The sequence below is a fragment of the Vicia villosa genome, linkage group LG6, assembly GCF_029867415.1.
Source record: "Vicia villosa cultivar HV-30 ecotype Madison, WI linkage group LG6, Vvil1.0, whole genome shotgun sequence".
Taxonomy (NCBI): Eukaryota; Viridiplantae; Streptophyta; class Magnoliopsida; order Fabales; family Fabaceae; genus Vicia; species Vicia villosa.
The window spans coordinates 56,696,027-56,709,316 of NC_081185.1; the positions used below are offsets into that span (position 1 = coordinate 56,696,027).

The following is a 13,290-nucleotide window of genomic DNA, read 5'->3' on the forward strand; positions in this document are numbered from 1 at the left end:
TAAATAGTAATGGATTTAGCTCCATTTCTTCTCCTTTTCACAAATAGTCCTCAAAACGAACATAAAACCTAAAACAATGAAAATACCAGCATAATACCAACATAAAGCAACTTAATTTAAATAAAATAGAGAAATAATCTATGTAAATCAAGTCAAATAAACGATACATTTTCGCGTTATCATAAATGTAAAATTTGAAATGAAAAAAAGAGGAAAAAATTAAATCAGCTTGGTGCTTCTCAAATAAGATGGTTTTCTATAGCTGCACCAAGTGAGGAAGACAAGATTAGCATTGGACCAATGAAAGAAAGAGGAAAAAAATAAATTGGACCACTAAGAGACCAACAATTAGCTTGTGGTTATTGAAAAGTAGAAAAAGTGGTATGTTATATTGTTAGTTACACAATTGCCCTTTTTTATTTGAAAATGATTTTGGAGTGAAGGGCAATTTAGTTTGTTTGGTCAATCTAATAGTAATAGTTAGATAGTAGATTATGGGCTCAACTTTCCGTATAAAAATGTGGAGTTTAAGAATTGAACCTCATATACCAATATGTACTCATTGTTAACCAAAGATAACAATCACCGTAAAAGAAAACACTAATAGTAACAAACAAATGGGAGCTCTGCAAGGGTTTGTGATTTAGGGAGTTCTCAAACCTTTGGATTTCTGTTCTTGTTCTGGTGGTTTAAACTCCTAATCATAGGATTAGGGACCGCCTCAGTGGAAATTCAACTATGTTTCTCAAAAGATCCTTTCTCTTTGCTCCGATCTTGAAGATCTAAAGCTTTGTATGAACCCACCATGGAAGCTCACGATTTGGAAAGAATCATTACCTCACAATTAGAGAATGGAGCATAAGCTTCAGTCCCAGTAGCAATATCATCGATCAATTGGCTGTTTGGGTTCGTATCTCTAGCCTCCCAATTGAATACCATGATGCTCGAGTGCTCACATGTATAAAACATTGTACCAGCAAAACGATCAAATTCGATAGGAACACTCTCTCAGGGGAACGAGGCAAATACGCCAGACTATGTGTTCAGGTAATTCTGACTAATTTGTCCAGCGTAGTCTTATACAAGAGATGACGACACATAGGGAATCATACACAAAACTATACGGGAAATAAATTATGATGCAATTCTCAATGCTCTTGTTACTTGTGTTAGTGGTCCGGCGCCGTTTGAGAAATGGATGTGTTTCCTAGATAAGGTGTGTATTGATTTAGCACGATATGGTTTCTCGGAAACATTCTTTCGACTTCAGACTAAGCCGCCTCAAAATCCATCCAAGCGCATCACGTGTATTGGTTGGCTATCAAAAACACAACATTTTGTTCAAATTTATTTGAAACCAGGATGTCCTATACCGAATACATCACCGAAGTGGACGACACATTTCACATAAGATGTTGAAACTTGGCCGTATCAATTTCTAGAATGGATGGAAGAGTTCACTTAGTAGAGCGACATTGAAAGAAAAGAAAATAAGGAAAGGTCAAAGAATGAACCACCAATAGATTTAGGTAGTGACATATATTTTGATGCATTTTAGTTATAATCTATCAATATAACATGTTTTTTGTATGTAACGCACTGCATAATGTTATAAAATTGGATGGTAATTTTTGGACAATTTTTGTGTTTTAATCTTCTGCACTGCATAATACGGAGTACCTTGGTTCTGAACTGCATAATTTTTGGGTGGATCCGGAGATGCATCTTTGGACACACCTTTTAATTATTAAAAAACAGAAATAGGGGACCATCCGGATGTGCATCTCCATAAAGACTCTTAATTTTTGAAAAAAAATGCGGACCCAGAGATGTTTTTTCGAAATATTTCTTGAAGATGATGGGGTTTGTAAGGTCCTTATTGATCTACAGCTTATATAAATAGGATCTCACATTCCATTTTCTTTACAAAAATCAGAATAAATACATATCTCCATCTTGCATATATGTATTTCAAATGGCACAAATCCCCCACTTCATTTTAGGATCTGCGAGGACACACTTCTCGTTGATTTAAAATCCAAACTGGATACTCTCATACGATATCCATAAAATTGGAGAGTTGTCAGGCTCGAGTATCGTTCACCCTCGATTGACAACAAAGGTAAGATACGACTCACCATGCTTGAATTGAAGACGGGTGATGATTTAAAGGTTATGTGGAGTACCTTTTTCCGTTACTCAACAAAAGGGCCGGCTGAAGTGGATGCAACGATTCAAATTTTAGTCAAAGATATTATGAGGATTTGCAACGTCCTAAACCACTTGTTTGTAATGACATGTAATGTTAAATTTATGCTATTGAAGCAACAATACTCGAATTTTTTGTTTTAAGTGCTTAAACATCATAATTCCTTTCTTCGTATATCAAACGATTGCCAAGTTGTTCCAAAATAAAGCCATTTGGATATGGAATATACTAAACTCCTTCAAGGTATGTCGATTGGCTAGCAATTTTTTTTGGATCTCCATTAAAGTCAGATTTTGTAAATCTAAATCACTCAAAATGAGATTTAGTAGATGAAAGATAAAATCATGTTAGATTGTGAAGTGATATTATATAAAAGATGTTTATAGAAAGTAAAGTGAAAAAACATAAATCTTGTAGTATTGTAGTTTATACCTTTTGACAAAGTTTGTTGTGAATGCAACATACCATTTGATAACCATGCCTAAGTAGTCTTCCATACATGACCTAGTATATTTATTGTACCTGACAACAACATAATAACAAATAGTTTTCTCAAAAAGTGACCCGAATCCCATTCACTTGCTTCTTTTATAGTCCCAATATATTCATTGTCATCATCAAGAAAGCCTGTTGTAAAACATGCATCTCTAAAGGAATATGCTTATAGTATGTTGTGTCTTTCACTACAGTCAACATCATTCTCAAATAGAACAATTCACCAGTTGTTAGTGGAACCCATACTAACCACTCAATGGCAAAACCTTTCTTCCTTGGTTTCCATGATTTACTTCTCTACTCATAGCCAAACTTTGTTACAAACTGGTCGTAAGCCGGGGTTCTTGCCTCTTCATACTTTTCAATTACAATCAACCATGCTGCAAACATAAATTTAGTGGCACTGATCATATCAAGTACATTTTCTATTCTTTCAAAACTAGTGAAAGACACAACCTTTTCTCCAATGAGATTGAAAAACATACGTTCAACAATAGGTTTTCGAGTATGAATTTTCAAAGAAAATATTCTCCAACATGCGTCACTCGATGAGACATACCTACAATCAAGATATTGTTGAATTTTATCACCGCCAATGATGAAGCACCTTTATTAGCCATAAATAAATTTAGGTGTGAATAAGATTTTTTTTCTCAAAACCTATCCAAATCACTAACACCCCTAATTTTTAGTATGTTTTATTAATTAATAATGTATATTTATATTATTAAATTGTAAAATTTATCTTTTAATTTGTTATAAATAAGTTTAGTGTTTTTTTAATATTTGAAAATATATTAATAAAAATTATTTTATACTCAAATCTATTTTTATGATTTGATTTGGGCTGGATTGACTGAATTGACCGGATTACCCACATAATCCATGTACAAACATAATAACTAAGAGTTGTTTATTTCAGCTCTAAAAATAAATTTTTTCTTTATATTTTTTAAAATATATTTTTCAAACCGTTTTCTAAAATATTATAAATTTTTTTATATTCGTTTTTTTTAAACATGTATCCAAACCCTAGTAGTTTGTTAAAAAGAAACCCTACTAGTCCAAAATTTGTTTTAACTCACACAATCACGCTTCAGTTTAGAATTAAGGTAAAGGTGAATTGGGAATTTTTTGAGTTTCATCGTTTTCATAATGGCAAAAAAAGATGAAGGATATGCCGTTGGAATAGACCTTGGAACTACGTACTCTTGTGTTGCTGTGTGGCAAGAACAACATGGTAGAGTTGAGATTATTCACAATGATCAAGGCAACAAAACTACTCCTTCTTTTGTTGCTTTTACTCAAGATCATCAAAGATTGATTGGTGATGCTGCTAAGAATCAAGCTGCCACTAATCCACAAAACACTGTCTTTGGTAAGTGATGTTTTCACTCTACTCTTTTATAATGATTAATTGCTTATATCTTATTGTTTTTTAATTATGTACTGTTACATATACATATGTGTTATATATGTTTCTTTTACAGATGCTAAGAGGCTCATTGGTAGGAAGTTTAGCGATTCTATAGTACAAAAAGATATGATGTTGTGGCCATTCAAGGTCATTGCGGGTGTGGATGACAAACCAATGATTTCCCTCGATTACAAGGGACATGAGAAGCACTTTAGTGCGGAGGAAATCTCGTCTATGGTACTTACAAAGATGCGGGAGATTGCAGAGGCATTTTTGGTATCTCCGGTTAAGAATGCTGTCATTACTGTCCCGGCTTATTTTAATGATTCGCAGCGAAAAGCCACTATAGATGCAGGTGCCATTGCTGGTCTTAATGTTTTGAAGATAATCAATGAACCAACCGCTGCAGCGATTGCATATGGCCTTGAAAAGAGAAGTAAATATGTTGGAGAGCGGAATATTTTTGTCTTTGACCTCGGTGGTGGGACTTTTGACGTGTCTCTTCTTACCATTAAGGATGATGTCTTCCAAGTGAAGGCCACGGCTGGAAACACTCACCTCGGGGGAGAAGACTTTGATAATAGAATGGTGAGTTACTTTGTAGAGGAGATCAAAAGGAAGAAAAAGTTGGACATTATTGGGAATCCAAAAGCCTTGCGGAGGTTGAGAACTGCGTGTGAGAAGGCCAAACGAACACTTTCTTTTGCTAACGTGACCAATGTTGAGGTAGATGCTTTATTTCAGGGTGTTGATTTTTCTTCGTCAATCACTCGTGCCAAGTTTGATGAAATCAATATGGATCTTTTTGAGGAGTGTATGGAGACTGTTGAGAAGTGTCTTACTGATGCTAAGATGGACAAGACTAACGTTGACGATGTTGTCCTTGTTGGTGGATCTTCTAGGATTCCTAAAGTGCAGCGGGGCAGGAAGGAAGTATGCAAGGGCATCAACCCTGACGGGGCTGTTGCTTATGGTGCAGCGGTTCAGGCCGCTTTGTTGACTGGAAGCTTTAACAGTGTTCCAAACTTGGTTCTGATGGATGTGGCACCGCTGTCTCTAGGTTGTATGTTACTACATGATGTCATGTCTGTTGTAATTCCTAGGAACACTTCTATTCCTGTCAAGAAGACAAAACAATATTTTACTACTATAGACAATCAGTTGAAAGTTTCGATTGGGGTCTATGAGGGTGAGAGACCAAAAGCAATTGATAATCATCTTCTTGGTTCCTTTGTCCTTTCTGGTTTAACCCCTGCTCCTCGCGGCCATCCTTTGGATGTATGCTTTAATGTTGATCAAAATGGTATTTTAACCGTTTCTGCCATGGATAAATCTACTGGCAGCACAAATGCAATTACAATAACCAATAACAAGGCAAGATTGTCAACTGAAGAAATTAAAAGATTGATTCAAGAAGCTCAAGATTTCCATATTGAAGATAAGAAATTCTTAAGAAAGGCGGAAGTAATGAATGCACTGGACCACTGTGTTTACAAAATGAGAAATGCGTTGAAGAAGAAGGATATTAATCTAAACCTCTCTTCAGAAGAAAACAAGAAGATCAAGGATGCAATTACAATGGCTACAAATTTGCTTGATGAGAATGAGCAACAGAATGGAATTGATGTTCTCGAGGATCACCTGAATAAGCTTGAGAGTATGTATCAGCGCGTTATAGCCAAATACTGATAGCTTTTACTATTTTATTACAAATCTTTTAAGTTTTTTCTTAGCTTTATTTTGTAAGCAAATGCAGAAAATGTGCAGGGATGTTAATAACTGAAGCTTAATGTATCCGTGCGCATCTTTCTGTTGAAGCATGACTCGATTTATATATATATTTACAAGGAAAGTGTTCTGATTTTTACAATACATTTTTCTTCTTAAGCCCTATTATGAATCAGTGTAACTTCTTTTTATGCATCTATTCATCAGCATCAATTCCAACCCAATTAATGAAACCGAAGAGAAATTCTCTGAATGTGACTTGTCCGTTCCTGTTCCAGTCCATTTCTTCCGCGAGAAAGAAAAAACCAGAAGAAAAACTAAGAAAAATGAAACACTAAATCATGCTGAAAAGAAGAATTGAAATGAAGTAAACAACATACTGAATCTGTTTTTGGTGATGTGTGCAGGAGATCTTTCTTTAGGGTTCGTCTCATTCATTGTTCTCATCATGTCCTTCTTGTTAAGCTTCCCATCACCATTTTTATCGAAAAACAGAAATATTTCAACTATGGAATCAAAAACTTCTCCTAACTGTGCTAACTCTGCCTTTGGTGCCTGTCACAAAAATATATACTCATAATTTAGGGTCATATGGTTAAAGCAAATGACTCGGCCGGCTGTTTCAACCGGTTGAACTAAGAACTGACCAGTCTCCTGGTTGGTCCAATTGCAATCAAATCTCAATCTCTTTAAACTCAACCGATTGATTCAATCGGTTCAGGCATAGAAGAACAATAAATTCATTGAACTGAATCCCCTTGCTTCCATCAATATCGCAATACTGAAAAATATTCTCAATCTCATTCTCTTGAAGATGAAGTTCCAAATCTTCTAAGAAAGTTTTCAGTTCATCTGGCTCTATGGATCCATTAGAGTCCTCATCTATGAAACATATAACACAAACATGTTAATAAAAAACATTGCTTATAAACAAAAGAATGTTTGGTTTGTGTTTGAAACTTACCATATTGTTGAAACATTCCTCTTAAGGTTTTTAGTCTCTCCTTGAACATAGGGAACAGCATAACTATAGTATAAATGGATTTCAATTTGGATTGTCCAAATTTATTTCTTCTTATATCAGATATTTTCTTTTCTAGATTCCTTTCCAAGCTCTTTTCTTCATTCTGTTCACTCAAGCAACAAAGTAATGCTCCCATTTTCTTGCCAAAGACTTAAATACAAATTAAATTATTATTAATAAAGAATAACTTAAATACAAAGTTATAAATAAGGAATAAAGAGATTAAATATTTTAATTTTTTAATAATCTAATCCATTTGTCACAATTTTTTTTAAATTATAAAATTAATTACTTTTTAAATGACTATAACATTATGTATTAGAATTAATGAAATTATTGTTTTAAAAATATCCTCCTATTAATATTATAATTTTTAATTTATATTAGTTTTTTTTCTTTAATTAATTTTATATTTTATATGAAAGTAATGTGTTGATTTAAATATTTAATATGTTGATATTATTATTATATGTTGATTATATTTAATTATATATTTTTGATTAATACAATTAATTATATTGATTCACCTTGATTTTAAGTTTTTAATAAATATTAAATTATTTTGGATATAGTTTCGAAATATTCCAACACAAAAAAATAGATTTTTTTCTAAATGAATATCCGATTTTGAGGGGGAAAAAAATTTTTTGTCAGAGATCTCTAAAAAAGTATATGAGTGCACTAAAAATTTCGGATTGTTTTTTTTCTTCAAAATCTATCCAAATCACTGACACCCTAAGTGTGTTTTATTAATTAATAATGTATATTTATATTATTAAATTGTAAAATTTATCTTTTAATTTGTTATAAAAGAGTTTAATTTTTTTAATATTTAAAAATATGTTTATAAAAAAGTATTCCTAAATCTATTTTTATGATTTGATTTGGTCTGGATTGACTGAATTGACCTGATTACCCCTACAATCCATGTAGTACAATATAAACCCTAACAGTCTAAAATTTGTTTTAACTCACACAGTCACGCTTCAGCTTAAGAGTTAAGGTAAAGGTGAATTGGGAATTTTTTGAGCTTCATCGTTTTCATAATGGCAAAAAAAGACGAAGGATATGCCGTTGGAATAGACCTTGGAACTACGTACTCTTGTGTTGCTGTGTGGCAAGAACAACATGGTAGAGTTGAGATTATTCACAATGATCAAGGCAACAAAACTACTCCTTCTTTTGTTGCTTTCACTGAAGATCATCAAAGATTGATCGGCAATGCTGCTAAAAATCAAGCTGCGACTAATCCACAAAACACTATCTTTGGTAACTTCTCTTTTCTTTTCTTTTTTTATACATTTGAGCTTGAGTATTGAGAAAGAAAAAAGAAACTATCTATTGTTATGGTTACATTACATCCCTGTTCAAGTGAATAATGATAAATAATTTTTCATATTTTAACAGATGCTAAGAGACTGATTGGTAGGAAGTTTAGTGATCCTATAGTTCAAAAAGATATAATGTTGTGGCCATTCAAGGTCATTGCAGGTGTGAATGACAAACCAATGATTTCCCTCAACTATAAAGGGCAAGATAAGAGCTTCTGTGCCGAGGAAATCTCGTCTATGGTACTCACAAAGATGAGGGAGATTGCAGAGGCGTATTTGGAATCACAAGTTAAGAATGCTGTCATTACTGTCCCGGCTTATTTTAATGATTCGCAGCGAAAAGCCACTATTGATGCTGGTATCATTGCTGGTCTTAATGTTTTGAAGGTAATCAATGAACCAACTGCTGCAGCTATTGCATATGGCCTTGACAAGAGAATTAACTGCGTTGGAGAACGGAATATTTTTGTGTTTGACCTTGGTGGTGGGACTTTTGATGTGTCTCTTCTTACTATTAAGGATAAGGTCTTCCAAGTTAAGGCTACTGCAGGAAACACTCACCTTGGAGGAGAGGACATTGATAATAGAATGGTGAACTATTTTGTAGAGGAGATCAAAAGGAAGAAAAAGTTAGACATTATTGGGAATCCAAAAGCCTTGAGGAGGTTGAGAACTGCGTGTGAGAAGGCAAAACGAACACTTTCTTTTGCTAATGTGACCAATGTTGAGGTGGATGCTTTATTTCAGGGTGTTGATTTTTCTTCGTCAATCACTCGTGCCAAGTTTGATGAAATTAATATGGACCTTTTTGATGGGTGCATGGAGATTGTCGAGAAGTGTCTTACTGATGCTCAAATGGACAAGAGTAACGTTGACGATGTTGTCCTTGTTGGTGGATCGTCTAGGATTCCTAAAGTGCAGCAACTATTGCAAGACTTCTTCCATGGGAAGGAAGTATGCAAGGGCATCAACCCTGACGAGGCTGTTGCTTATGGTGCAGCGGTTCAGGCCGCTTTGTTGACTGGAAGCTTTAGCAGTGTTCCAAAATTGGTTCTGATGGATGTTGCACCGCTGTCTCTTGGTTGGAAGTTAATAAATGATGTCATGGCTTTTGTAATTCCTAGGAACACTTCTATTCCTGTCAAGAAGACAAAACAATATGTTACGATTAAAGATGATCAGTTGAAAGTTTTGATTGAGGTCTACGAGGGTGAGAGACCAAAAGCAACTGATAATCATCTTCTTGGTTCCTTCATTCTTTCTGGTTTAACCCCTGCTCCTCGTGGCCATCCTTTCGATGTGTGCTTTAATGTTGATCAAAACGGTATTTTAACCGTTTCTGCCATCGATAACTCAACTGGTAGCATGAATGAAATTACAATAACCAATAACAAGGGAAGGTTGTCAACTGAAGAAATTAAAAGATTGATTCAAGAAGCTCAAGATTTCCGTATTGAAGATAAGAAATTCTTAAGAAAGGCGGAAGTAATGAATGCACTGGACCTCTGTATTTACAAAGTGAGAAATGAGTTGAAGAAGAAGGATATTAATCTAAAGCTCTCTTCAGAAGAAAACAAGAAGGTCAAGGATGCAATTACAATGGCTACAGATTTGCTTGATGAGAATGACCAACAGAATGGAATTGATGTTCTCGAGGATCACCTGAATAAGCTTGAGAGTATGTATCAGCGTATTATAGCCAAATACTGATAGCTTTTACTATTTTATTACTAATCTTTTAAGTTTTTTCTTAGCTTTATTCTGTAAGCAAATGCAGAAAATGTGCAGGGATGTTAATAACTGAAGCTTAATGTATTCGTGCGCATCTTTCTGTTGAAGCATGACTCGATTTATATATATTTACAAGGAAAGTGTTCTGATTTTTACAATACATTTTTCTTCTTAAGCACTGTTATGAATCAGTGTAACTTCTTCTTATGCATCTATTCATCAGCATCAATTCCAACCCAATTAATAAAACCAAAGAGAAATTCTCTGAATGTGACTTGTCCGTTCCTGTCCCAGTCCATTTCTTCTGCGAGAAAGAAAAAACCAGAAGAAAAATTCAGAAAAGTGAAGAAACACTAAATCATGCTGCAAAAGAAGAATTGAAATGAAGTAAACAACATACTGAATCTGTTTTTGGTGATGTGTGCTGGAGATCTTTCTTTAGGGTTAGTCTCATTCATTGTTCTCATCATGTCCTTCTTGTTAAGCTTCCCATCACCATTTTTATCGAAAAACAGAAATATTTCAACTATGGAATCAAAAACTTCTCCTAACTGCGCTAACTCTGCCTTCGGTGCCTGTCACAAAAATATAAACTCATAATTTAGTGTCATATGGTTTAAGCAGGTAACTAACTGGGCCGGCTGGTTCAACCAGTTGAACTAAGAACTGACCAGTCTTCTGGTTGGTTCAACTGCAATCAAATCTCAATCTCTTCAAACTCAACCGATTGATTCAATCGGTTCATTTGTTTCAAAAAAGAATGTTTGTAAACACTCATTTACGAGTCATCTAGTTCAACTGGTTGAACTAATTGAACCATGATACAGAAGTTTCACCTCCCGCACTGGTTCAATCTCCGGTCCAGTTTCCAAAACAAGTTTATAAAGATTAAAGAATACATCATCAGAGGATAAAGGTTCTGTTAGGATATGAATGAGGCATAGAAGAACAATAAACTCATTGAACTGAATCCCTTTGCTTCCATCAATATCACAGTACTGAAAAATATTCTCAATCTCATTCTCTTGAAGATGAAGTTCCAAATCTTCTAAGAAAGTTTTAAGTTCATCTGGCTCTATGGATCCATTAGAGTCCTCATCTATGAAACATATAACACAAACATGTTAATAAAAAACATTGCTTATAAACAAAAGAATGTTTGGTTTGTGTTTGAAACTTACCATATTGTTGAAACATTCCTCTTAAGGTTTTTAGTCTCTTCTTGAACATAGGGAACAGCATAACTATAGTATCAATGGATTTCAATTTGGATTGTCCAAATTTGTTTCTTCTTATATCAGATATTTTCTTTTCTAGATTCCTTTCCAAGCTCTTTTCTTCATTCTGTTCACTCATGCAACAAAGTAATGATCCCATTTTCCTGCCAAAGACTTGAGAAAAAGGAAAAAAGTGTTATGTTTAAGAAGGAAAAACCTGGAAATTTTGAAGGAGAAGAAAAGATGAAAGTAGAGAAACAAAGTATAGTGGATTCCAAAGTGGAGATGCCATTTTTTTTTCTTTGAATATGAGTCATTATATTTCCAAGTATATTAAAAGGTAATCAAAGAATATATTCTATTGACTTAACAAACTGGGAATAATGCATTATTCTTTATTTGTTTGATGGTGTTTCCAAACTAAAACCAAAAGAAAAGGACAAATAAAAAGCTTGTTACAATATTGAGTTAATACCTTCTTCTAGTTAGTAATAGAGGTTGAGTTTGTAGCTTAAGTTTGTATGATCCTATTGTGTACCCGATCATAATGGTAACAGGTTTAATTGATTATATTATTTTCTAATATGAAATATTTACAATTTAGAATTGAACATTATTTTCTGTTTCTTTTAACTTTTTTTTTTTAAAGACTTTCTAAAACTTAATTGTTGAATATGAATATTTTTATGAAGTTTTTTTCAAATATATATTATGTTAAACAATGTAATTAGTTGTATTTTAAAACTAACTTGAATCAATCATTAAAAAGTTTAACCCTATGTGTTTGGTTTCTCTCGACTTTTCTAATTGTTTGACACAAATATGACTGAATTCTAAATCTAAGTGGAAAATTTTGCGAGAACACACTTAGTTAGGTAGAAATGCATTGCGTTTACAGGGACATAGTATGGCTTGCGTTTTATGCAGAAATGCATCACGTTTTAAATAAACACAATGTGTTTTGCCGATGTGTACAAAAGCCGATTTTCAGTCTTTTTTTAATATGAGTTTTATTAAAGAATTTTGTTCAAAAGAGAAATTTAGAGAGGCAAAGAGATAAATTTTTAGCTTTTATTGTTATAAGAATTAGAAAATTTTGGGGTATCTAAGGGTTCGAGAAACACTTGTAAACACATTACGTTCGTGTCATTCATATATTGAGAGAATAAGAACTTGTAAAACACTTAGATAAAAAATGAGAAATGTTTTTATGAAGGAATATCCAATGCTATAGTGCTGCTTGGAAGACAATTCAACAGGGTGATGAAGCAGATGGGCAGAAACCGAAGATCAAATGTCAGGGACATCTCATCTAACATTCAGAAGTCAAATGATTCTGGAAGGAGAAGAGCTGACGAACAGTTCACTCAAGGGAAGGGAATACAGTGTCATGAATGTGAAGGATTTGCCCATATTAGAGCTGAATGACCTACATACCTCAAAAGACAGAAAAAGAACCTATTTGTAACTTTGTCTGAAGAGGACTCTAAAAGTGATCTTGAAGAAGAATCTGCCAAATATGTGAAGGCTTTGACAAGCATGTGCTCATCCAATGAAGACTCTAGTGCTGATGGACTAATCTATGATAAGTTAGCAGCAACATACAAAAAACTGTGTCTTAGAAGTGCTGAACTACACCAGCTGAATGCAGAAAAGGAAGAGCATCTGAAAAATATCACTGGACTGGAAGATAAAGTAAGCTCCCTGACGTCTGAACTTGGAAAAGTTCACAAATCTATCAGAATACTGAATAATGGGTCGGATGTGCTAGATGAAATTCTTCAAAGGAGAAGAATGGCTCGAAACATGACTGGTTTAGGATTCAATGAGAAAAAGGAATCTGCTCCAGATTTCAATGACCATAAGGAGGTATAAAAAATGTCAAACCAAATGCTTCAACATTTTGACAAGAGGAGCGTTGGTCGCACCACAATAAACTTCCAGCCTTGGAGACATCATCACTGTGGACGATTTGGCCACATAAGACCTTTTTGCTTTAGGTTGTATAAGTTCCCCAAACCTACACCTCCCTTTAAGTTTGAGATGACCAGTTTTTATAACCGGAAGATAACACAATGGGCACCTAAGAATGCTGTTGCAAGTCTTATTTCTCATACCTCCCTCAGAGTTTCCACCAA

General features: G+C 34.0%; 4 protein-coding genes across 4 annotated transcripts; 2 read left to right on the forward strand and 2 right to left on the reverse strand.

Moving 5' to 3' along the window:
• Positions 1–3,775: 3,775 nt before the first annotated feature.
• LOC131609171 (heat shock cognate 70 kDa protein-like) lies at positions 3,776–5,824 on the forward strand. The gene is made up of 2 exons (XM_058880828.1): positions 3,776–4,082; positions 4,195–5,824. Exons 1-2 carry the CDS (start codon positions 3,860–3,862, stop codon positions 5,808–5,810), a joined length of 1,839 nt encoding a protein of 612 aa, XP_058736811.1. The 5' UTR covers positions 3,776–3,859; the 3' UTR covers positions 5,811–5,824.
• Positions 5,825–5,927: 103 nt separating this feature from the next.
• Positions 5,928–7,009, reverse strand: LOC131609173 (probable calcium-binding protein CML22). The gene is made up of 3 exons (XM_058880830.1): positions 6,814–7,009; positions 6,497–6,731; positions 5,928–6,404 (listed from the first exon to the last, which is right to left on the reverse strand). The coding sequence occupies exons 1-2, from the start codon at positions 7,007–7,009 to the stop codon at positions 6,523–6,525; spliced, it is 405 nt and encodes a 134-aa protein (XP_058736813.1). The 3' UTR covers positions 5,928–6,404; positions 6,497–6,522.
• An 847-nt stretch (positions 7,010–7,856) lies between these two features.
• On the forward strand, positions 7,857–10,184 carry LOC131609170 (heat shock cognate 70 kDa protein-like). Its single transcript, XM_058880827.1, has 2 exons — positions 7,857–8,142; positions 8,281–10,184. Exons 1-2 carry the CDS (start codon positions 7,920–7,922, stop codon positions 9,912–9,914), a joined length of 1,857 nt encoding a protein of 618 aa, XP_058736810.1. The 5' UTR covers positions 7,857–7,919; the 3' UTR covers positions 9,915–10,184.
• Positions 10,032–11,444, reverse strand: LOC131609172 (probable calcium-binding protein CML22). The gene is made up of 4 exons (XM_058880829.1): positions 11,117–11,444; positions 10,835–11,034; positions 10,336–10,510; positions 10,032–10,239 (listed from the first exon to the last, which is right to left on the reverse strand). Exons 1-4 carry the CDS (start codon positions 11,310–11,312, stop codon positions 10,148–10,150), a joined length of 663 nt encoding a protein of 220 aa, XP_058736812.1. The 5' UTR covers positions 11,313–11,444; the 3' UTR covers positions 10,032–10,147.
• Positions 11,445–13,290: the final 1,846 nt, after the last annotated feature.

What these genes read in the sequence shown, in the direction of transcription:
- LOC131609171 (XM_058880828.1), top strand. Translation starts at nt 3,860, where the DNA reads ATGGCAAAAAAAGATGAAGGATATGCCGTTGGAATAGACCTTGGAACT. An exon ending in TCCACAAAACACTGTCTTTG is followed by an intron (nt 4,083 to 4,194) that starts GTAAGTGATGTT and finishes TTTCTTTTACAG; the next exon opens with ATGCTAAGAGGCTCATTGGT.
- LOC131609173 (XM_058880830.1), bottom strand. Translation starts at nt 7,009, where the DNA reads ATGGGAGCATTACTTTGTTGCTTGAGTGAACAGAATGAAGAAAAGAGC. An exon ending in AGGAATGTTTCAACAATATG is followed by an intron (nt 6,732 to 6,813) that starts GTAAGTTTCAAA and finishes TATGTTTCATAG; the next exon opens with ATGAGGACTCTAATGGATCC.
- LOC131609170 (XM_058880827.1), top strand. Translation starts at nt 7,920, where the DNA reads ATGGCAAAAAAAGACGAAGGATATGCCGTTGGAATAGACCTTGGAACT. An exon ending in TCCACAAAACACTATCTTTG is followed by an intron (nt 8,143 to 8,280) that starts GTAACTTCTCTT and finishes ATATTTTAACAG; the next exon opens with ATGCTAAGAGACTGATTGGT.
- LOC131609172 (XM_058880829.1), bottom strand. Translation starts at nt 11,312, where the DNA reads ATGGGATCATTACTTTGTTGCATGAGTGAACAGAATGAAGAAAAGAGC. An exon ending in AGGAATGTTTCAACAATATG is followed by an intron (nt 11,035 to 11,116) that starts GTAAGTTTCAAA and finishes TATGTTTCATAG; the next exon opens with ATGAGGACTCTAATGGATCC. An exon ending in CATCACCAAAAACAGATTCA is followed by an intron (nt 10,240 to 10,335) that starts GTATGTTGTTTA and finishes TCTTTCTCGCAG; the next exon opens with AAGAAATGGACTGGGACAGG.